The sequence below is a fragment of the Macrotis lagotis genome, chromosome 1 (genome assembly GCF_037893015.1).
Source record: "Macrotis lagotis isolate mMagLag1 chromosome 1, bilby.v1.9.chrom.fasta, whole genome shotgun sequence".
Taxonomy (NCBI): domain Eukaryota; kingdom Metazoa; phylum Chordata; class Mammalia; order Peramelemorphia; family Peramelidae; genus Macrotis; species Macrotis lagotis.
The window spans coordinates 157,627,417-157,652,900 of record NC_133658.1 but is presented as its reverse complement, the minus strand read 5'-3'; the positions used below and the strand labels follow the sequence as shown (position 1 = coordinate 157,652,900).

The window sequence follows — 25,484 nt, the reverse complement described above, 5'->3', positions numbered from 1 at the left end:
TTGCTCTCATCAGAGATGGCTAGGAGAGGACACAGCAAATATACTCAATGGGGTATAGACATCTGGAGTAAGAAGGAGGGGGGAGCAGGGGGAAGGGGGTGGGGATGTGAGTGATGGAGGAAAGGATGGACCATGGGGTGGGGGGTACAGTGGTCAGATATAACATATTTTCTTTTTTACTTCTTGCAAGGGGCTGGGATTGGATGGCCTGCCCAGGACCATAGGGCCAGGTGGATTCTGGGCCTAAGGGGTGGTATGGGGGCTCAGGGCTTCTTGGCCCCAGGGCCAGAGATCTGTCTGCTGCACCACTCAGTGACCCTACAGCAGAGTCAGAGTGAAAGGAGAGAGAAAATATAGTACATGGTACTGGAGAAATAAGAAAGGAGGGAGTTGCGATCAGCAATGGCAACGTTGGAAAAATATGGAAGTAACTTTTGTGATGGACTTATAAAGAATGTGATCCACCCGTGACAGAGTTGGTGGTGTTGGAACACAGACTGAAGCACATTTTTGTTATTATTATTTGGGGGAGGGTGCAGGGTAAGTGGGGCTGGGTGGCCTGCCTGGGGCCACATAGCAGAGTGATTTTTGGGTGTCTGGGGCCGGATTCGGACCCAGGTGCTCCTGGATCAAGGGCCAATGCTCTGTCTGCCACCCAGCCACCCCTACTATTATTACTATTTTATTTTGGGTCTTTTTTCCCCCTTCTTTTTGGTTTTTGCAGGGCAGTGGGGATCTGGTGGCTTGCATGTCACATGGCTGGGTGATTATTGAGTTTACAAGGCTGGATATGGACTCGGGTGCTTGTGGCTCCAGGGCTGGTGCTTCGTCCATTCCGGCACCTGGCCATACCTACATCTCCCCTTTACTTTTTCGCCCAAGTAAGTCTATCTATATTCATGGGGGGAGGGGTATTTTGTTTACTTGTAAACAAGTATATTTTATTAATGTAAAAAAAACATTTGTACAAAATGAGAATAAAAAAGGTTGAGTTGAGAGGAGAAACTATATGTACAACGATATTTATACAAGCTTTTTTTTTGGTGGTTAAGAGTTGGAAATAGGATATTATTCATCCATCAAGGAATGGATGATTGAATTGTGATAAATGATTATGATGGCTTATTATTGTGTAATAAGAAATGATGAGCAGTATGATTTCAGAAGAATCTGGAAAAACTTACATGAACTGATATGCAAAGAGAAATGAAGAGAACCAGGATAACATTGTACACAGTAACAGTAATAATGTATGATGATCAGTTGTGAATGACTTAGCTATTCTCAGTAATACAATGATCCAAGAATAATTCTAAAGGAGTTATGATGAAAAATGGTATCCACTTCCAGAGAAGAACTGATGCAAGTCTGAATGCAGATTGAAGCACTTTTTTTTCTTTGTTGTTTCTATCTGTTTTAAGTATAACTATACTTGTATAAACGTACATTAAATTGCTTGCCATCTCACTGGGAGGTCAGAGAAAGGAAGGAGATATTTCTAACTCAAAAAATATTTTACTGGATCTGGATTCCATCCCAAGCCCCTGGGTACCACGTACAAGAGAAACATAAAAGTAGGTTGAGCCAGGCCTCCTCTGTGAATATACCTTTGGTATCTGAATTGTTGAAATATGAGCAATTTCAATTTCATAATGCCTGTCTTCAACTAAAAAGGCAACAAACCATCAATTCAGATTTCCCTAATGTTCCTTGTGCTACATATATAAAGTAGCTCCATTTAGGACTTCTTTGAGTTGACAAAGATGGAAAAACACATTGTGTTATACTGTTGTACAGGATCTACAAAGCCCATCCAGGGCAAGGGTGCTTTCCTGCTACATTAATCACAGAAGTCCTTCCCACAGTAGTGATAGCAATGCTTCTATGGCCCACTTGTGTATATCTTGGAGGCAGTGTAAACCCTTGGATGGCCATAGAATGGCTGTTGATTTCACCCCTCCCCCATTTTGAATTGAACTAAATGGAAGGAAGACAGAGAATGGATGCTTAATTAAACTGTAGGTGGTACAAAAACTATGAAGTTAATCTGATGTATGACAGGAACCAAACAGATCTTATAAGGCTAATAGAGGTCACAATTTAAGAGGAAAAATCTGAAGTCCTACACACAGGTTTCAAAAAATTGTCTTCATAAATACAAAGTAGGGGAGGTGGGAGTAGAAAACAACTCATCCAAGCTTCAGATGGATTTGGTGGAAGCATCAAGTTTCAGTTTCTGCTGTATTCTGCCCTTGTCAAACCTCACCAGTTCTGGATGGCATACATTAATATGGAAAAAATGTCTAGCACCATGGGACCTACTGCAGTTTCTTTTTTTAGGTCTTTTTTTTTGCAAAGCAATGGAGTTAAGTGACTTGCCCAAGATCAGACAGCTAGGTAATTAGTGTCTGAGGCTATATTTGAACTCAGGACCTCCTGAATCCAGGGCCAGTGCTCTATTCACAGTGCCACCCAGCTGCACCCCTACTGTGGTTTCTGCTGAGGTTCAATGCATAGTCCTCTGGGTGAGAGCACACCAGCTTCCAGGGCTGCTAAAACAAGATTTGTTTCCTGGATCTCTTCATACACATTTCTCTTCTAACTCCTTTGCTTTTACTTACTTTCCATAAATTGCTCTATTTCAGTCATGGGTTCAATGCCACCAAATCTTAGCAAGACCTAGGAATGAGATCTGACTTGCTTTCCACATGTACTAATGAGCAAAATCTGAGGTTAAATTTTATTTTTTACTGGTTCTTTTCTCTGAGTGTTTTGATTACTATTATTCCTAGACTGAAACAATTCTCTACCTAGGTATCAAGTGTTTTATTTGTAAGCTATATGAACAAAGGTTGATCTCATATTCCTTTCCATTAAGGAAAATTTGAGTGAGTGAGTGAGTGAGTGAGTGAGTGTGTGTGTGTGTGTGTGTGTGTGTTTAAAATCAACTCTTCTTCTGGCCAAGAGTCCTTCATTCTTATATTTTAAGCTATAGTCCACAAATCCAAATCCTCTACTCAGATATTATATCTTAACTAGCTATTAGCAGAGGTGAGGAAAACACTAGTTTTGTCCCTAAGATGCTGAGTTTCTTGCCAAAGATTATAAATTTCAGTAATACTTTCTAGATTTGAATGCCTAGAAGTGGATACAAATCATAGAGAGACAATTCTTGGGAAGTTTGCCTTCACATGCTTGCATTATACATAGCCTGGGAAAATTTCTCGACAAACAACTGCCTCAGAATCTCTGAGCAGAGATTATGTGTGCTATCAAAGTTTTACCTTTTCATACAATCACTAGGTGAGCAGAGATTACATGTGCTATCAAAGCATTATTCTTTGGAGGACACTTGTTTTATCTTTTCATACAATCACTAGGTGAAGATTACTTAATTTTAATGTTAGTCAAATATATAAGGAAGGGAAATCTAATATTTTCATAGATTAAGTTGCTGTTTTCCGTAATTGGTTACTTTACGAACTATTACTTTTTCTCTATAGTTCTTATGAATGCAACACAGGAATTTTTATTTCATTACAGAGCCAAAGGGCAGAAACCAAATTTATCAATAATCTGAAATTCAGAAGACCTTGAGAAAAAGCAATTATACATTAAGAAATGAAGTCATCCAAGTTAATTCCAAAGAAAAAGTGGTGACTATTTTTGTCTAAATATATAGCCCATTCATTTCATAATAAGCTCACATTTGGGAAATTGTCTAGTACTTTTCATAGAACTTATTTTTTGATACTATTAGACTATATAAAATTAGAAACCTTTAGCTTGAATAAAATCAATGAAGAGAGTTTTTCTTACTATTAGGAAGACACATTTTTTCCTGAGCTTGACAAAACAGTCCTTTGCATTTGCCCTCTGGATAAACTCTGCTGCAGCTAAATCTCAAAACTGACTCAAACCAGCCCCAAGTTGTTCCTGAGCTAAGGTAAGCACCTGAAGAAACCACATTCTGGTCCTGAAGTCCTTTTATGAATAGACTTTTTTTATCACTAGGAAAAGTGTCCCTATTGTTGCTGTTATATCCAGAACTTTATGTATATCTGCCTTGGCTTTCTTGGTCCTAGAGCAGATTCAGACACTTGTTTCATCACTAGAAACATACCCAAAGGAAGTGTACAAAACAGATTTATATGAACTGTTGCAGAAATAAATAAGCCAAACCATGAAAACAATATAACATTTACCACAATGTAAAGGAAATAAAATTCTAAACCACTGAAAAACTAATGAAGATCTCAGAAAAAAAATTTAAAGAATGAAATATTGTCCTATCTCTTTCTTACAGAAGAAAGGTGGGGGACTACTATGACAAAAGTTTCTGATTACATGTTTGTTATGAGGGGAGAGTTCAAACTGGAGGAGAGTTGAAATAGCTATGATGTAAAGAAAAGATGTTTCATATACTTAAAACATTAATACAAAATAAGAATTGAGAATCCTTGAGAATCCTCAAATAAGTAAAATACATAAGTTCATTTCAAATGTACTGGGGGCATTTTACCTCTCTTTAGACTTTTAAATGCTGTTTCATTTATTTTAGCTTCATGATTTTTGGACTTCTTTGGAGGCATTATCTGTTTACTTTCATTCTTTGCAGATGATTCCTTAAAAAACAGGAATAATTTTCTATCATTAACACCATCAGTATCTATCATTAACACCATCAGTATCTATCCTAAATAGAAAAATAACACCATCAGTATCTATCCCAAATAGAAAAATCAGAGAAGTTTAAAAATTATCATTTGATATCACATTATCTCCACTCAACATTTTCTCTGTAAAGGCAAACAAAAAACAGTTATTTCAAGTGGAAATAAAGCCAGCTGAACAAATGGACACTCAAATCTTGATAAATGAATTTCAACATAATTGCTTTACTTTGTAGACCTCTAAGTATTTTATTATATACATTTTTAAATGCCATGAGGAATTTTTCATAGGTTTTACAAGATTGCCAAAGGCAGTCCTCTGGCTGTGCTCTGTGCCTATCTGCAATCTAATCCCAACTTCCTTTTATGGGTGACAAAAAGTAGAAACAGACAGTCAGAAACTGCTAGGGTGGGTGAATGACATCAAAGAGGTTAACACTATGGTACCTCATTACATTTAAAGCCTCTGAATCATTGCCTTAATATTTGATTTTTTTTTAGGTGAGGCTAAAGTGAAGTTTAAAATGTTTAAATTTAACAAACTATAACAAATAACAGTAATGGAAACCCCATTGTACACTTCATCCTGATCATCTCCTAGTCTTAAAATAGTCAAACATGTCCATTTAACTGATGATAGATTTTACTTATTTGAAGATCAAAAAATCTATGAAAAAAAAATTACCTCTTTAGATAGGCAGTTTTTTCCTCCAAGTTGTAAAGTGACATTTATTTGATTATCAAAATTATTATGGTCAGCACACCACAATTTTAAAGGTACTTTACGATGCTCATCTGTAGCTCTAGGTAAAGTATCACCCTCAGTTGGTATTTCTATGAGTACAAAGATAAGATTTTGTTAGAAGACATTTCAAATGAACATATATTACAAGGGAATGGGACAATATTGTTGAGAGACCTTTCCCTAACAAAAGGGAAATTCATTTATTCATAAAAAAATTTTAAGATACCATGCTTTACAATTTGTTAAAGCTCTTAAACAACTTATCTAATGGGACAGATTCTATCTATATCACACTCTTTAGCAAAACATCAAGGAAATAAACACTGAGTTATGAATTTTTAACACTATTTTCCCAGATTCAATGATATGGTATTCATTGTGGAGGACTGAATCAATGTCCTCGTTTTTTAAAAAACAACAATAACTTTTTATCTTCTTCACTGAGTTGTTATGAGGGGTAAATGGTTAAAAACACTATAAATGTAATATACTTGAAATAATCTTTTAAAAATTTATGTTATCTGTTCATTTTGTTCTTTAGTATAATAGTAACTAATTTGTCGACAAATACTATGATTTACTTAAACATGATCTTGTACTTCTTGGAAATGTGACAGATGTTTTAGAGGAAAAATTTTGCACAATAACTATGAAAACCTATGTTCAAAGAATCTGACTCAAGAGTTGAAGACCAAAGAATAAAACTGGAAAATAAGATAATGGTTAAAATGTTACAAAGGATAAAAACAGGGTGAGAAGATTAAAATTGCACATGTTAATTAAACTGCTGTATTCAAGACTTAAAAGCTTGTCAGATGCTGTATTTTCTTTTTTTAAAAAAAATAATGCCATTAAATGGAGATAACACATCAAACCCCTAGTTTGAAGGTGGTCTTTACTTCAATTCTTCTGTAGAATAACCAAAAGGTAAAAAAGCCCAACCTGTCTCAGACCACACCAAGCAAATCAAAGATTAAAAAGTGTCTATTCTCAGTCCTGAAACATAAAAAATTGCATTCAAAGACAGCAAGTATCTACCCAGATTCCTATAAAACTCCATTCTCTATGTGGCAACCAAAACTTCTACCATTTGATAAAATAAAGATTTTAGTTCTCAGAGTGAAAATTTAAATGAGAGTAAGCTAAATCCTAAGAGTTTCCTGCCATTTTCAGTGATCTTTCTTAATATTTGAAATTTTTGACTCCATTCACTAAAGAATGAGAAATTCAGTCAGGTGCTAGACTAATTCAAAATTTTTCCATTTTTAATTTCAGCTATGTCTAAGGTTTCTTAAAAGAAATGATCTAAAGAGGACAAGATTTATTGCAATATCAAGATATTCCATTTGGGGGGCAGAATTCCATCTGCTTAGATTGGAAGAACTACTAAATATTAGTGCTATCATTACAGTTTATCATTCCAACCACAGCAAAATGTAGAAGTGTAATTTAGAATATGCCAAAAACCTGTTCTCTCTAATGAAGAGAAAGAATAGATTTTTGTGGGGCAATGGGGTCAAGTGACTTGCCCAAGGTCATGCAGTTACTATCAAATATCTGAGTAAGAATTTGAACTCAGATTCTTTTTACTCCATGACCAATGCTCTATCCACTGCACCACCTAGCTACCCCCCAGAGGAAGTCTTGAAAGACAACCAAGTGGATGAAAATTGTTCCTTGTCAACCCTATCAGAAATGAAGAACATTTGTTCCTCTACCTACAGCATGACTGCTGTTTCATAACAGGAAATTAAGATTCTTTTTCCTTCGGTAAGTAAGAATGGGACATAATGTCTTCACGGTCAATAGAATTTGTTTCTTATTTCCATTATTTTTAATAGGAACGAATAATTTTTACAACTGATATGTCTAAGTGGCCAGAATACATTTTTTTGTTCTAAGTTTCAAATTAAGATTAGTTAGTTTATCTACTGAGTTACCTGGTATTTATTATCTCATGGAAAGAGTTCTACGCTTACTATGTAATTTCTTTGTCAGTAAAATGAATTTTTGAAAAACTTCCATACTATGCACTTTAATTATAAAAAGCAAATTATACATATTTGATTCATCCTTTCCTTCTTGTCATTTAAAGATATAAGAAAAAAGACAGCATACCAGAGCACTTTTTGGGAACATCAACAATAGTATTTCTGGCATTTTTGGAGATCATTTCTATTCCATTTTCATCTATTTCTTGATGATCAAATTTGCATTTTTTCCCTTTCTTCATACAAGTCCTTAAAAAATTTAAAAATTAAAGTTTCAATGCTATTGAGTTTTTCAAAAAACAAAATAGCCCAGTTATGGGTATTATACAATAAGATAAGGAAGGTGAAGTAGACATTCATATGCAAGAAAACATTCAACAACATAGTATCACTGAGACTTAGTTGGATAAAATTTATGAATATGAAATTTATGACAGCTACCAAAGAATTTGATTTGTTCAGAAAATAACAAACTCAAGAACACGTCATAGTATTACACAATAACATAGGTTCATTTGAGGACATGTAGGAAAACAAAGAAGGAAATGTAATAGAGAGAATTTGTGTGATGATCAGAGAAAAACAAAGGGATATTGTCAAATTTGTGTATATTATAAATCATTGGAACAGAAGGAGGAAATAGATTTGAGTTCAAAAAACAGAACATAAGCTGGCATGGTTCATGATGAACACTGAAGCTTTAGTTGTTTAAAAATCCACTACAACTTTTTTGGGTGGCTAGGTGGCACAGTGGATAGAGAACAGGCCCTGGAGTCAGGAGTACCTGAGTTCAAATCCGGCCTCAGACACTTAATAATTACCTTAGCTGTGTGGCCTTGGGAAAGCCACTTAACCCCATTGCCTAGCAAAAACCTAAAAGAAAAAAATCCACTACAACTTTTTATCAAAATCAGAAGAGCTCATACATTTCTTAAGTCCTTTCAGAAATAGGGAAATGAATAAGGAGCTCAACTTTTTTTTACTAAGAGAAACAATGGGAAAATCAGGGAGAAGTTAATGACTCTCTCCTTTAGTCACACAGAGTTCATTTGATCATCCCCAATTTTAGAAAGAGAAAACAGGATTAAAAAGAAACTAAAATTTTATAGAAGTCAGTCTAAAAGAGACAGGAAGTTATCAAGAATGAAAATCTGAAGAAAGTAAAAGGGGGGCTGGCTATCTAAGCCACAGATTACTGACTTAGACAAAACAGTCTCAGAAGATGAAAGCTTTGGCAGGGAGTGCCCAGGTTGAGGCACAAAAGATCAGGGCATTCCAGCAGCCATGTAGCACAGTATACAGTCCTTTGACAGCCCTGCTCACTGAGAACAGAGAAGCCCCGTGCCCAAGAATCAGAGCAGCATGAGAGAAGCAAATCACTTAAGAGTCTCCAATCAACATCTAGGTAAGGACTGAAGATCATAGCAAAGACCAAAGTGGAATTCAGATTTGAAATTATGCAGACAGAGAGAGAGAGAGGGAGAGAGGGGGTTCAAGGTCAAAACAGAGGTCAAATTACCAGAAGTCTGAGTCAAAGAGGAACTCCTGTAGAAGGAGCATAGTTTTAATCACCATATGGGACCAAATAGGGGCTTGCTCACATCATCCAAACGACGGAAGGTAGCAAAGTCTATCTCAGCACAATGCCTTAAAATCCAGAAAATTGTATCTGAACATATGAAGAAAATACTGAGCAAAATAAAATTATAGACTGAGAAGCCCAAAAAATTACTCCAAAAGAACTTCACATAGAAGTCAAAATAGTCTCAGAGAAAAGAACATCTTAACAAGAACTAAAGTCCTTAGAGGAAATGAAATAAAAGATAGAAAATGAAATGTTTAAGGAAAATACAAGTAGGGAAGAAAGAAGAGCAAGAAAAATTAATAGCTTATTACAAATTGTGGCAAACTTTGACTAAAAAATGTAACTCCTGAAACTTAGAAAGGGCTAAAGAAAAAGTAATAACTGCAAGAGACAAAAAAAAGAGAAAGTAAAGGTTAAAAAAGATAGAAGAGAAAGTACAGTTTAGAATCATCAGATTACTTAAAAATCACGAGAAAAAGAAAACCAAAACTGCTTATCTTACAAATCCAGAAAAACTACCTAGATCTGGAAAATAGGGGTTGCCAAATTAATGAATGGTTAAATAAAAGTGAATGCAATATTGTACTGTATGAAAGTTATATGAAAAAAATACTATAAATCACTGATTAGAGAAATGCAAATTAAAGTAATTCTGAGGTAGCTAATGAAGGAATTTGTTTTTCTTGACTGTGTATATGTTATAATGGCTTTTTCCTTCTTTTTTTCTTCACATGGAGATGGCATGGAGAGAGGGGCTAGGGACTGAGTAGCCAAAAAAAGTCAATACAAAATGTAAACATAAAAAAGGTCAGGAATATTGAAGCTCAGAATTAATTTGAGGATAAGTCACAAAATGATGACAATGGACGACAGAGAACATAAACTGCTCAGCTCTTATTTTGTTCATGTATCTCCCCCCCCACGATGATCTTTGGAAACAAAGTTAATCATCGTGAAAGACCTCGAAATCATGCCATAGTAGTCAACAAGAATTTGTGTAGTCTATAGATAAAAGGCAGCCAGATGGCTCAATGGATAGAGCACTGCTCTTAGGCTCAGGACCACAAGAGTTCGAATCCAGCCTCAGACATTTACTAGGTGTTTGACCTTGGGCAAGTCACTTAACTCTGTCTGATTTGCATCCAGGGCCATCTCCAGTCACCCTGATTCTTATCTAGCCACTGGACCCAGATGGCACCCCTTCACTCAAATCCATTCATGTGCTTGTCCTGGGATTACCTCCCTGATATTGTAGTCTTCTTCGAGAAAGAAAGAAAACATCATCTATTCTATGTCATACATAGTTGGAGGGAAGAGGGATATTTTAACCCAAGGGAGAAAAGACTTGGGACAACATGATGGCTGTCTTCAACATGACAGGGAATTAGGAGCTGGGAGATGGGCTGAAGTTTCAAAGAGGTTGATTTATGCTGAATGTCAGGAAAAGATCAGTAGGTACAAGCAGAATGGGTTACCCCAACACTGGATCTATTGAAGCAAAGGTAGGATAAGCACTTTTCTGCTATCTAGTGGAAGGGACCTATGTTAAACCAGATGGCCTCTCAGCATCCGTGTCTATAACATGGGCATTATAGTGAGGCAGTTCAAGCATTTTTCCTCATCCTTCTGCCATTTGAAATCATTATTAGTGATTGATGAACAGTGATGGCAGGCTTATCAAATTTGGAAACTGCCAGATCTCTAACACTGGAGTAATTAATTACTCGGTGATATCTTAATTGGGTCAAATAAGATTTAGTTCTAATACAGATAAATACAAAGTCCTATATTGACATCATAAAGAATAAGGAGGTTAAGGTATGGTTAGGTAACAGTTTATCAAACTAGAATTGGGGAGGTTAGTGGACTGTAAGTTCAACATGTATCAACAGTAATGATATAGCTCCCTAAAAAAAATCTGTTACCACAGTCTACATTAAGTATTGCACAGTCAAAATCAGGATGAGGGAGCTGACAGTTTCTGCTATCCTCTAGTCTGTCTTGGGTCTGGATGCCACATTTGGAAGACAGGATGGAGAAGGGGCTAAAGTCCTTATACTGGCAGGACTGACTGAAAAAACAAGGGATGTTTGCCTTGCAGAAGAGAAGATCTTGGAGAGATGAAGAGCATGACAGAAATCATTCTGAAAAGGCTAACACAATAGTAGGTAAGAGCAGACATGCTCCTTGGTCCTAGAGGGAGATTAAGGAGCAAAAGATGAGAACAAAATATACAGAGACACAGATGCTAACTTAAGAAAAGAAAAAAATATTTAGCAAATAGCAGTCCCCAAAGTGGAATAGGCTGTCTTGGGAGACAGCTGGAGCAGCTGTAGAGACCTTTAAAGATCTGACCAGTTCTTGAACATTATCAGGGTAATTCTTTTATATGTGTATGTGTTGGATTAGATTAGATGGCTCTAAAGGTCTTTCAAATAAGAGCTTGTGATTTTTACAGTTTAGGGAAAAGTGGTAGATAACTAAGTGTTCATCTCAAAATGGCCAAATTTTGAATTCAGTTTTCTTTCTAGAGAACCCTGAAATTCTTTTTTTTTCTTTAAGAAATATTTTATTTTCCCAATTACATGCTACAGTAATTTTCAACAATCATTTTTTTTGCAAGACTTTGAGTTTCACATTTTCTCGCTCCCTTTCCCCTGACAGAGAGAAATCTAATTTAGGCTATATATGAATAACCAGAATACTAAAATTCTTAATCAAGTTTGGCTATCTTAAGAAAGAATATTTAAGAATAAGGAGAACAGAGGGATAAAAAGGAATTTTAAGGAAGGTAAAAACAAGGGAGCAATAAAAATTCACTTTTAGAAATATCCTCAAGAAAAAAGTTCCAAAAAAAGGAAGCAAACAAGGTCAAAGTCATTTTGTTATTGGTTTAAATGAATTTATACTTAAAATTACATGCAATCATACATATTACCTATACAATTCTTTGTCTTTTTTCTATCCAAGTGAGCATGTTTTTTGATCATTTTAAATTAAGACAGAAAAAGGAAAAGAACAAACCAAAAATGGTAATGCATCAAGTTATATTTTACATTAAGAAAAACAGTTTACCTTAATTCTTGTAAAAGATCATCAACATATTGTTTCCAATTTTTTGGAAATCCAAATATAAACTTCCTAGTAAAATTAGCTGGAAACCCTTTTTGAAACACAGAAATGGTAACATGAAAGTTAATCATTTTTTTCAGACAAACTTTTGGAGCAAACTATCCAATTAATTATATACAGTAATTAGAATTTAATCTCAACTTCTGATTTTTCAGAGAAACGTTTCACTAAAATTTGATTCTGTAATTAATAGCATTTTTTATTTTCAGCTGATGGAAAAGAGAGAAAATATTGTACTCCTATTTCCACACTTTTCAATTAAATTTAATTCAGCAAGGATTTCTTAAGAATTGTTTGTATGCACCTAACCAAACTAGGTAAAAAGGGTGAAAATGAAAACACCCTTACTTTAAAAAGGTTTATAATCCAGCAAGCAGAACTTGATATATACATAATATAATTATAAAATAAAGGCAGTGACTTCAATCTTAATGAGCTAGGCTTTTTTTTCTATTTTACTTCTAAATTCATAAATCATCAAAACTATAAAGTCAGTTTACTATTACTTAAAAAAAATGAAAAATAAATCTTGTTCTTAAGTTTTTACCTGCTTCCTTCATGGAAATTGTGTCTATTGTTCCTTTTAATATATAGACATTGCCTGATATAGTCCTAAGTCTGTTATAATCAAGACGTTCAACAATTGCATTACTATGCCAATATAAGTCAGGAGTATCTCTAGAGAAAAGATAATTAAAATATCTTAATATATTTTCAAATATTCAAGATTTACATGAAATCATAATCGTTTATTATCATTCTTGCTAAAATTTATAACTTATTTTAAGATTTACAAAGAGTCTTGCATATATTTATTATCTTATTTAATCCTCTGAACATGCCATACAGCCGGTGCTACACTACAGGAAGAAAACTCAGGGTGACAAAGATAGTCAATATCTTCTGAGACAAGATTCAAATTTAGAATTTCCAAAATCCAAATCCAATGCTCTACTGTAATGTCACATAAAAGAGAATAAAGCAAAATTTCTTTTTTGTATATAGCATACAAAAATATGCAAGGTTCTATGGTCTGAACAGTGTTAAAATTCTAGTATGGGAACCTCAAAGGTTAACACAGACAGAACCCTTTTTGGCTTCAGTAGGTAACCACTAAGAAGTTGTTTATAATAATTTAGAATAAATTTCAGAATTCAGGAAATGCCCCAAATTCTGCACTATGGGCTAAGTAGAACAAGTCTACCCTCTTTTCTAACTGATATCCTTTCAAATACTTTAAGAAAATGTATCATGTTCCTACTTAGCAATTCCTAATACTCAATTTAAATAAAATAGTTTATTCAAAACATATTGAGATTGCATACTTACATTAATTTTCCTTCTACGCATACAGCAGTATTATTATTCATGTTCCTAATCATCCATTTCTGGAGACAAATTTCCTAATGAAGTACAGAACAAAGCACATTCTATTAATTTTCTATTGCTAATGAAACAATAAAACTTCTGAATAAGAATTCCTGAGTTAACACTACAGACAACCTATTAACTGACAAAAACCTATAAAGAAACATTACTAAAATATTCAATTTTACTTTGTAAAAATGATTCTTTGAACTTTATATTGCAACAGAAGGGGAGAATGGAATTTTCATTACATGCTTCTCTTATTCAATAAAATATCAATTATTCAACTTCTTTAATACCTCCCATCATCTTCTAGAATCCTAAACTGCAAAGTAATCTAAACTCTCCAACCACTAATTAAGACATCACAATTCAGAATATGCAGATTTATGTAGATCTTTAAACTTTAAATAATGTTTTCCTAAATTTTTATTGTTTTTCAATTAATACACTTAGTATATCTCTCTCCGACTTCTCTTGAGGGAAAATGAAAAAACAAAACCCCCGTAATATATATAGTAAAAAAGAAAAAAAATTCCACATTCACAATGTCCAAAAATCTATGTCACATTCTGTCTTGAATCCATTCTCTGTACAAATTGGTTAGCATGCTTCTTGACTAGCATACAGCATTGTGATTAGTCAGGGCCTTGATCAGAAGAATTAAGTCTTTTGAAGTATTTTTTCTGTTCAATATTATTATATAAATAGTTCTCCTGATTCTTTTCACTTCAGTTTACATCAGGTCATTTAAGTCTTCCCAGATTTTGTCTGAAATCATCCCTTTCATTATTTCTTACTGTACAGTATTCCCATTACATTCATTTAACAATTACATTTAGCCTTTTCCTAATGGGTGGGCAACTCTTCTTAGTTTCCAGTTCTTCATCACTATAAAAAGTATTATAAATCTTTTTTGTATATATGGAGCCTTTTCTTTTTTCTTAAATTTCTTTGGTGTGTAAGTTTAAGAGTAGTACACTACCATCAAGGAGCTGGTGTAGAATTTAGGAACTTTTTGAACAAAATCCCAAATAGCTTTCCAGACGTTGATTCACACCTCCACCAACACTGTATCAGTATCTCACAGGTCCTCTAACATTGTCATTTCCCTTTTCTGTCATTTTAACCAATTTTAATTTGTTTTTCCTTATTATTAAAAATTTGGAACTTTTTTTCATGGAATAGCTTACACTTCTTTGTTTGAAAATGGTCTTTTATTATCCTTTGATCCTTTATGACAAAGTGCTTTCCTCCCAACTCTGTAAGGCAGACGATACAAATACTAACCCAGTTTTGCACCCAAGGAGATGGTGGCTCAGAGTTGGCCCAAGATCTAGAATTCACACTTGGGTCTCTCCTGACTCCAAATGCAGTTAGAGCTCTTTTCCCCATCCCTCACTGCTTTTCAAAAAGACTCAGAAATTAAAAAAAAAAATCTTAGAAAAAGAATGTAGAGAAGAAAATGGTATCAGGTATAATTTATTCATGATATCACAATTATTACTACTATAATATTAAGAACTTTTCTTTCCATTAATAATTCAGTAGACTATGTAGATTTCACTGTGTACTTTTTTAACTGCTGAGATGACCTGAAATCTCCAAATTAATTAGTCTGAGACTGTAGCTTCTTTTTATAAAGGTACCTCTCAAAAGATGTTCAAGTTTCTTCATATTCTCCCCAAATGGATCCCATGGAGCTGACATAAATAAGATGCAAAAAAGATAAAGTCTTCAAATAAACTTTTTAGGTGGTGCAGTGGATAGAGCATCAATCCCAGAGTCAGGAGGACCGGAGTTCAAATTTGGCCCCAGATACAAAATACTTACTTTGCTGTGTGATCTTAGGCAAGTCACTTTAATACCATTGCGTTGCAAAAACTAAAAAATTCTCCTGTAATCTTATATTATATAACCACAGGTCTTACACACTTTTCTCTTTCTTATTTCAATTCCCTCATAAACCAGTTCAAGGCCATCCTATCCTTTAACTCCTGAATTTCTTGCCCTTTGTCCTTTTAGTGATCATGCCATCCCAAAATACTATCCTAGATTATGTCTACAATCAATTTATATATCTGTTGAAATGAGATGGAGAAAATCATAAAACATGCAGTGAAAAATGACAAAAGAAACCAAACTGATTTGTTCCACTACAAATTTACATTATATAATATGCCAATTAGGCTATTATTGTAGCAAATCCGTATTTCTATACATTCCTTATTGAGTCCCTATTCTATTTATGACAGTGGCTATTCTAAACCTTTTGGCTGCTCCTTGAAGCCTCCTGTAACACCACAATTTGGCTTTTACACCTTCCCAGTTGAGGTTTATCTCACAGACACAACAAAATATTTAAGAATAAGATTTTTTTTGCAAAAGACGGGGTTGGGGGGGGGTGTAAGTAGATATCCATCAAAGGGAGAATAATTAAATGCCTAATAGTTCTGTTAGAAATGACAAACATGTTGAATAAAGACTTGCATCATTTTCATGTAGACTTACAAACACTAATAAAAATTAATATGCACTGACCACAGCAATTTAAATGACAAAACAATCAAAGTTGAATATTTTAAAAAAGAGCTATGTATACTGCCCTACTGCTTCTTGGGACCAGTTGGAGTCCACAGGTATGAAACTGCGTAAGTAATGCTGATTTTTTCTCTAAAAAAGAAATTATTTTTTATTTGGATGAATGGTTCAGGGGGAGGAAGGACAGACAACACATTCAGAGGAAAATCTAGACAAAAATTAAAAATATCAATAAAACCTATTTAAAAAACTTAAATCGACAAGAAAATAACACACAAAATGACTATAAAAATGTAAATGGAAGGGACAACTATAACAAAGAACCCAAAATCAATCAAAACTGAATGATATTAAATTATAAAGAAGCTTGGCACCAAAGGAGAAATACAAGACATTATCTCCCCCCTTTATAGAGGAATATCAGAATATATGTTTTGTTGACTAATTTTGCTAAATTGCTTTTTATCATTTTTCTCTTTTCTATTTATTGTTACAAGGAGTGGCTTCTTGAGAAAAGGAAGGTATTGTGAAACTAAATAAAAAACATTGTAGAGATTCATGATGAAAAGTTCATCACATGGTAAAATCAAATAATAAATGAAAAGCTTATATATATGCATAAATCCTAAGAAAATTAAAATTAAATACCTCAAATAGACTAAAGAATTTCTGTCTTCTGGGAAGACCCAGACAAGAGATTTATAAAACAGGCAGACATAGATCTATCAGCATTGTGGAAGGAAATATTCTCAAAGAAAGGACTGACATTACAATTCATTTCACAGATGAGGAAAATGGTTGCAAAATGGATGTTTAATTAATTAAAGAACCTAGTAGTCCTAGGACTTTGTTCTATCCATTACATCACATTGTCTCAACAGCTAAATTAGTACGACATCTTAAATTAGGTGAACAGATTGTTTAAGGTGGTGCTTCAATGTACTAGAGGAAGTTCATTAAATTCAACCACTTGACAACAGAGAAAAACAAAGTATGTCTATTTCCTGTTTTTTGATTAATGTAACAAATAATTTTTAAAAAACAAAAGCTTTAGATAGGTTCCTACCTTTGTTTTGGTAGTGGATGTATTTTTATTGGCATGTGAAATACTTGTGGAACCCTTAGAAATTTTTTTCTCAGGTGCTACTATTTGAGTTTTAGGAGCTGCATTCAAAACTTCTGACATCTCTTGGATGGTCTCGGAGATTTTTTCATTGTCTTCACTCATTTCCTGTTCTAGTAATCTTTTAGTAGACATTTCACTGTCACATTTTGATAATTGGGTGCCAGTGTTAACAGGTACACAGTCAGGAGTAATACCATTAATATTAGTACTTTGAGGTCTTTCTTCATTGGCATCAATGCTTTCCAAAATAAGACTATCATACAAGTTGTCACTCATAAATCTGTTTTCATCATCTTGAATAATCCTGGCAGATCTGGCTAATGCCCCACTCAGAATTACTGATGTTGAAATATTTTCATGTCTTTCCTCTGAGGTTGTAATGTCTGCAGAAAATCATTGAAATTTTATTATATTTAATATGCTATACAGTATAAATAAAAAATGCTTAAAGTTTGACATAAAATCATTCAAAAGACCCAGGTTCTTCTACCTAATGCTTTCATCTAATCCTTCCCACTTTTACAAGACTTCATTCTCTTCTACATAGTTACCTTTTTTTTTAATGGCAAAAGCATGAAAACTTGTTTTTATACAAAGAAAGAGGAAGGAAAAATGGTTTTCTGCATGTTAGACGAAGCTTCAGTTTACAAGATACTGAACTATATTGATGAATGAAATTATGTAAGAACAAAGAACTTACCATAAGTTATATTTTGATAACATTGGTGTTCCTGCTGATGTGGGACCTTTTGTTGTACTGGAAGGAAAATTTTATTTGAGGTATTTATCAGGGGAGCCTCATTGGCTAGAAAAGAACCTTTTCTTCCTGAAGAAATAGGAGGTTCACCTGTAGCAGTCAGGGAAGGTAAAATAAAACAAAATTTACTGCTAAGAAAACAAACATTTAATGATTACATAGATTTCATTACAGAAATATCTATCTACTTGGGTATGACAAACTTATCAATTAATAAAACCAATTAACAGGGTTCTAAAATATTAAAAAATTGATTGACCTTTTAATATTTTCATTTCCCCCCCCTCCATTACATCTAAGAACAATTTTAACTACTTTTTTTCAAATATTGACTTCCAATTTCTCTCCCTTCTCTCTAAGGCAAGCAGTTTGACATGTATAGTCATGGAAAATACATTTTTCCATATAAATAGGTCATACCTATGTAGTCATGCAAAACTCATTTTACTACAAATCATGCTATGAAAGAAAACAGATAAACACAAAGAACAAAGAAAAACGTATCTTTGATCTGCATTTAGACTCCATTAGTTCTTTCTCTACAGATTGTCACCATCTTTCATCCTAAGGTCTTCAGAATTTTCTTAGATCACTGTATTAATCACTGGGAATAGCTAAGTTCACATTAGATCATTATACAATATTGCTGCTACGGTGTAAAATGCTCTAATTCTACTCATTTCACTTAGCATCAGTTCATTCATTTCAGCTTACTCATCATTTATTATTGCACAATAGTATTCCATTATGTTCTTACACCACAGTTTGTGCAGCCATTCTTCAGTTGATGGGCATCCCCTCAATTTCCAATTTTTTTGCCACAACAAAGAGAGCTACTATAAACACTTTTGTACATACAGGCCATTTTTTTTTTGTTTTTCTATTTAATCTCTTCGGGTTAAAGACCAAGAAGTGGAATTTGCTTGGTCAGTAGTTTTATAGCTCTTTGAGCACAGAGTTGAAATTAGTTCACAACTTCACCAACATGTTATTTTCCTTTCCTGTTATATTAGAAAATCTGTATGTAGTATGTAGCAGTGGTTTAGAATTGTTTTAAATTTACATTTCTCTAATCAAGCTATTTAGAGCATTTTCCCATATATTTACATATAGCTTTCATTACTTTGAAAATTGCCTGTACATAACCTTTGATTACTTATAATTTAAGGAATGGCTTATTTCACTCAGTTTTTTAAATATCTGATAAATGAGGTTTTTAACCAGAGAAACTTTAGGCCTTTTTCTTTACACACAAAAGATAGTTCTTACTATAGATGTTGCAAGCCAATAGAACAAACCCAAGAACACTTATTCTACTAAAATTTTGTTATTCTGAAAATGTTGAATATGCCTAACCTTTCTTAATTCTAGAGCATTAGACTCTGTTGATTATTTCCTATTTCTTTTGAATTTAGCATGTTTATACATATTTGTTTCTGGTTTGTCTCTCCATTAGACTAGGAATGCCTTTTGCCTCTTCTTGTATCCCCAGCACTAATACAATGCCTGACAGATACGTATTAGATGCTTAATAAATATTTATTGAAGACTGAAGAATTCCCTTTGAACCGTCCACTCTACCCAATATCATGCACAACAGTGAAATTTTGTGTAATTATTTATAGATCAGAACATATTCTTGCCACAAAAATATATAAAATCGTATCCTTTAACTGGTTCTGCAATTCTCTAAGAATAACCTGAAAATGAGTGATCATATGCTGATATTTTATGAAAATTGAGAAAGTAAGAAATAAGTTTTATTCAGTTACCTTTCTCTGGTAAAACAGGACTCAAGATCACATCTCTTTGACTCTTCCGTAAATCCAACGATGTACTACTACTACTATCTGCAACTGACTGCTTTGGGGGAAACTGTAGTGACTTGTTTTTCATTCTTTGAAATATCTCTACGGGAGACTCATAGGTTATAATGTCAAAAGTTTTATTCATTTTGCAAACTTCATTTGAAAAAATTGTTGTTTTGTGTTCCTTAGCTTTTTTATCAGAGCCATCTGAAAAATTTTCTAAGCCAAGACTACCAGCTATTATCGTTGACTGAAGTGAATTGATTTCAATATTAAAACCTTCTATTTCTGGGCTCAAGTGCTTCCCAAGGTCATTTATATTGTTGTTGTCATTTAAATTGCTTTTATATTTCACTAAATCTTTTAATGGTATTAGAGTTTCTGGAGGTATATTTTTTGAAAGAACTGCATTAATCGGTGCATTTCCTTTTCTAAGAGAAATCACTGAAAACTCTGGTGTTTCTGGACTTTTTAGACGTGATGTAATCATCTTGCTAGAGTGCAAAAAAAATCCTTTAACAGAAAATTTATTTATAGCTAATTATTCACAGTGAAACTTCAAGGGCAAATGGGGAAAGTAGAATTCAAGAAAACTTCAATTTTCTTCATGGTTTTTTATCTGAAAGAAAAATTTAAAATGTTATTCAAAATATTAAGAATAATTTTCACTTATCAAAATGATCTGTTAATTCATTGGGTCTAATGCGCCTTATGCAAAACTTATTTGAATATCAGTATTCATCTGGTTTTAAAAATCCAATTTTTAATATCAGGTCTTTAATAGCTAAACAAAGTCTATATATATATTTTCAAAAATTAAATATATTATCACATTATCCACTTATCAATCCTATGAAGTGTTAGATTTTTAAACATTAAAATTGATTAAATTTCAAGAATCAAAAGAACTATTCTACTATACTATTTGGTATCCCACTATTTCTTAAATAGTTGCAAATAACCTTATAATAGACATCATAAAGAAGTTTCACAGATATATTCTTCCTTTTTGCTACCTTCTCTTTAAAGTTTACAGCTATATAATGACACATCTACATATAAAAAAAACAGTAAATTTTCTAGAATAGTAATGCACTTTTTTTTGACACTCCAGAATATCCCCTCCTGTCAAAGGATATTCAAAAAATCCAAAACAATGTGTGTATATGCTCTTTCATAGCGCTTATAGGAGGAATAATATTACTTGTTGACACAGTCTTACAATTTCTGCTCCATTTCTATTTGGTCTATCTGTTCCTCCTCAAAGAATGGGACCATTAGGCAGATATTTGTGGTACTGTACATCAGTGCTGTCAAATTCAAATAAAAATAGATCCCTGGGGCGGCTAGGTGGCACAGTGAATAAGGCATCGGCGGTGGAGCCAGGAGTACCTGGGTTCAAATCCGGTCTCAGACACTTAATAATTACCTAGCTGTGTGGCCTTGGGCAAGCCACTTAACCCCATTTGCCCTGAAAAAACCTTAAAAAAAAATAGATCCCTGGGGCAGCTAGGTAGTGTAGTGAATAGAGTACTGATTCAGGAGTCAGGACAACCTGGGTTCAAATCCAGCCTCATACACTTGACACCTACTAGATGGGTGTCCTGGGCAAGTCACTTAACCCCTTTTGCCACACAAAAACCAAAAGGAAAAAAATCCCTGTAACCCTCATAGTGATTTAGAAAATCACAAATTAACATTTTTTATGTTCTACTATATTATTTATTTTGTTAAAACATTTCCAGTAGCTTGTGGTCATTAAGCCTCAAATTTGACAGCAGTCCTACAACAGGTAAGGGCAAGGTTTTAGTTTTCATAACTTTCAAGGCTCTAGTGTCTTCAAAGGAGTCAGACTAGATGATGATAATGATGATGGTTAATATTTATATTAAGCTTTAAGGCAGAGATATCAAACTCATAGGTGGAGGGGATCCATAGCCAGCAAAACCACCAAATTAAAAGGTTATTGGGAAATGAATGTTTAACATAATAAAAAGAGCATAGCTAATATTAGAGGTTTTCTAAGTCCACATGTGGTCTGCAGGGGTCTTTTTCTATTTCAGTTTGATACCACTGCTTTTACTTCAACTGGAGAACAGAAGATATTCAACAAAGTCTTAAATATTAAGATTCAGTTAACATTTAAGAAAATTACTTTCTACTTTATAGGAAGCAATAAGTCATTGTACATTTCTGCATTTTTAATTTACCAGTAATAAGAAATTAATAGAGGCCACAGCCTTGTTTAGGTATACACTGAAAAAGACTTGCCTCTTCACTAAAATCCTCATCAAGGTGTGAAGGTGATCTTGACTTTTCGAGGAACTGGCTACCTTCCTAGGTACACTAATCACCAGAAGGTTGGTGAGTAGGTGTTAATTCTATTTTAATTACCATAACTAATACCAAATATTAAGTTACAATCTTTTGCTGATAAAAAAGTACTCAAACCAAGGAAATCATGGATCATTTTATATATATATATATATATATGTATATATATATATATATATATATATATATATATATATATATAATTATTGGCACCACTCTAAAGTTTAAACCAGTCAGATTTAAAGTGGAAAAATAAAGTCTGGACAATATTCTGATGAATGCAATAAATCAGTTAATACTGAAAAAGAATATGAGTGAAAAAAATGATGTCAAGTGAAAATCATGATGTTGTGGACAAGCTATCAGACTTGGAATCAGAAACACATTTTAATTCTTCTTACATTAGATGTTTGTTTGACCATGGTCATTTAATGGCTAGGTCATTAACTGCTCTGAATCTCAGGTTTCTCATTTCCAAGAGTTGCAGTTGAACTCTACATGAACTCTAAAGTACCTTCCAGCTGTAAATCAATCTATGAGCTTATGATCCCAAAAGACACTAATTTTAGTTTATTAATATGAACCTAATCTGAAGTAGTCCTATATTTGCTATGTAACACAAATCAAATATATATATATATATATACATATATATATATATATATATATATGTATATATATAGCCTTAAAATATCAGTAAATATGAGACATGGGTGTACCCTTCAGGCTCATTCAGGGTCATCAAGGTGCAGACAATTGCCACTTGGCAGCTTTACACCCACTGACTAGTTCCAGGTCACAGAACCAGGGAAGACGAGGCAGGGGAGTAGCATTCCTGATTGGGAGGCCCTGGGTTGTGAGCAAGAAATTTAGAAGCTAGCAGCAGAGGTGTGGTGTGGACCCCAGACTCAGAGCAGCATCTAGCCCAGCCTCCATAGCAATGACCATAAGGAATCCCCAGAATACAGGGAGGCCTACAACTCTCTCTCTCCTAACTAAGGAGCTTACCAGCTGGCTGAAAGGAGTAGATTTTAGCAGCATTTACCCTTTTACAGAAATTCAGGTGAAAAATTTGCAGAGCTCAGATCAGGGGACAGTAATCAAACTTGGATCAGACCACTTTAGGAGTACTGCAAGCTTGCAGGTTGTCCCGAGATATTAGAATAAAACATAATACCAAGAAAACAGAACTTAGCCCAGATCTTCCTTTAACAAATGTTAAATACTTGGAAGTAAATTGGAAGAACTGACCAAAAAAAACAAACCCCCAACACACCATCACCATAATAATTACTGTGACAGAGATACTCAAAACCGTAAAACCCAGGAAAATAGAATGACTCTTAAAACATCTACAAACACTGCATAGAGAAAAATACAGCTTGGGCATGAATTTAACTAGAATTCCTGGAAGAGATGAAGCAAGAGTTTTTGTTTTTTAAAGTTTAAATATTTTTTTATAAATGAAATGAGCCCTGAAGAAAAAATAAAGAAAGCAATGGAAGAATAGCAAAGATAATTAACACATTAGCACAAGAAGTAAAAAACTTTCCCCAATAACTTCCTGAAAATTAGAATGAACCAAAGAGAAGCTAATGAGGCAACAAGAAATATTAAAAACAAAGTCTAAAAGGCTAATGAAAACAGAAGAAAAGATATCTCATAACAAAACTACCCTAAAAAAAAGATCAAGGAAGAAAAACTTTAATCACTGGACTATTTGAGCATGGACATTGTATTTGAAGAAATCTAAGAAGAACAACCCATAGCTCTCGGAGTCAGAGACCAAAGTAGAAAAAGAATCTAGCATTCACCTACTAAAAGAAGCCTCAAAATGAAAACTTCTAAGAACATTATAACCAGAAATTTCTATTAGTAGTTAGACAAAAAGAATTCAAGTACTGAGGAGTCAAGTCAGGATCACATGCAAAATTAGGAACTACTTTGATAATGGAAGAAATAACTTGAATATGATATTCTAGGAGGCCAAAGATATGGGCTTACAGCTAAGATGAACTTAGCCAGCAAAACTCAGTATAATCCTAAAGATGGAAAAAAATGGCTTTGTAATGAAATAGAGAACTTTTAAACATTCCCAGCAATGAGGTAGTTTAGTACATATAGCACTAGGCCTGGGGTCAGGAAGATGGAGTTAAAATCTGACATTAGACACTTACTAGTTATGTGACCCTGGGCAAGTCATTTAACCTCTGTTTCATTCAATTTCCTCAACTGTAAAATGAAGATAACACATCTAACTTGCAGAGTTGTTGTGGGGATCAAATGAAATGAAAATTTGTATATAGCACTTAGGACAGAGGCTGGCCCATGGTAGGCAAAAATAAATAAAAACAAAAACAAAAAATCCCACAACTATGTGTGTATACACACACACACACACACACACACACACACGCGCGCGCGCGCACACACACACTCCCTTCCCTTACTCCATGATGAAAAAGTCAAAGCTATGGAGAACCTCTGAAGTACAAATACAGAAGTGAAGACAAATACAAAAGAACTAAACCAGGATAAACTTTATATTCAAATATGGGGAGATGGTCCTCTCTGAACTCTATCATCTCATCAGGGGGTTCTAAAGTCTAATTAAACAAAGCCTGGGACTGATTCAGTTATGACTTTTTGATCTTAAAAGGAAAGAAGGGGGAAGGGAAAGGAAGGTTGGGGAAAATGAGCTTAAAATATCAGGACTCAAGTTGAGGTCTCTACAAACAGGGAGGGAGGATGGGAGAAGACATGAGAACCTCACACTCTTCTGAACTGGTCTAAAGAAAAAAGAATACACATACACACAAATACTGTTGGGATACAGGAAAACATTTAACTTAACGGAAATATAAAGGAAAGGAGAAGGGGAAGGGAGAGAGAAAGAGAGAGAGGTAAAAGATTAAGGGAAGGGATTAGTCCTAAAACAAACCAGCTCTAAGGATATACATCAAAAATATTTATAGCTCCTTTTGAAGTGGCAAAAAACTGAAATTGGAGGATGTGTCCATAAAATCAGGGATCAGATGAGTAAGACAGATTACTAATGTATGTATGTATATATATATATATATATATATATATATGTATATATATGTATATATATAATATACATATATAAAAAACTCTGATAAGAGTTTACAACTGTATGTACAGAGCAATATGTATAATATACCACACATATGTGTATAATTATATATTGTCTCAAATTCATAACAAGCTATAATTCCAGAGAACTAATGATGAGAAACACAGCAACCTATGAGCGGGGAAAAGAAGGGAATAAGCAATTATGTAGTGCCTGCTGCTTACTAGACACTTACTAAACACCTACTATGTCTAAATGTGCTAAGCTCTGGGGATACAAAAAGAAGTCTTAACCCTTATGGAGCTCAACAATCTAATGGGGAAGACA

The 25,484-nt window shown here is 33.9% G+C and overlaps 1 protein-coding gene and 1 long non-coding RNA gene across 16 annotated transcripts in view; one reads left to right on the top strand and one right to left on the bottom strand.

The window, feature by feature from the left end:
• The window catches only part of LOC141504319 (uncharacterized), an 82,794-nt gene extending 62,365 nt beyond the window's left edge, over window positions 1-20,429 (top strand). For 5 of the 8 annotated variants that reach the window (XR_012473277.1, XR_012473278.1, XR_012473274.1 and 2 more), the window contains one exon: window positions 725-6,686. This is a non-coding gene — a long non-coding RNA (uncharacterized LOC141504319). The other 3 variants (XR_012473279.1, XR_012473276.1, XR_012473275.1) reach the window with 3 other exon arrangements.
• LOC141504308 (mis18-binding protein 1-like) overlaps window positions 1-25,484 on the bottom strand; it is a 56,718-nt gene that overhangs the window by 22,445 nt on the left and 8,789 nt on the right. For all 8 annotated transcript variants that reach the window (XR_012473271.1, XM_074209243.1, XM_074209244.1 and 5 more), the window contains exons 2-10: window positions 19,691-20,345; window positions 17,862-18,008; window positions 17,102-17,544; window positions 13,456-13,529; window positions 12,674-12,804; window positions 12,070-12,157; window positions 7,537-7,658; window positions 5,359-5,507; window positions 4,523-4,625 (exon numbers count right to left, since the gene is read on the bottom strand). Coding sequence is in view for 7 of the 8 variants with exons in the window: in XM_074209243.1 (XP_074065344.1) it covers window positions 4,523-4,625; window positions 5,359-5,507; window positions 7,537-7,658; window positions 12,070-12,157; window positions 12,674-12,804; window positions 13,456-13,529; window positions 17,102-17,544; window positions 17,862-18,008; window positions 19,691-20,216 (1,783 nt within the window). In the remaining variant the exon portion in view is untranslated. The remainder of the gene's footprint in view (window positions 1-4,522; window positions 4,626-5,358; window positions 5,508-7,536; window positions 7,659-12,069; window positions 12,158-12,673; window positions 12,805-13,455; window positions 13,530-17,101; window positions 17,545-17,861; window positions 18,009-19,690; window positions 20,346-25,484) is intronic.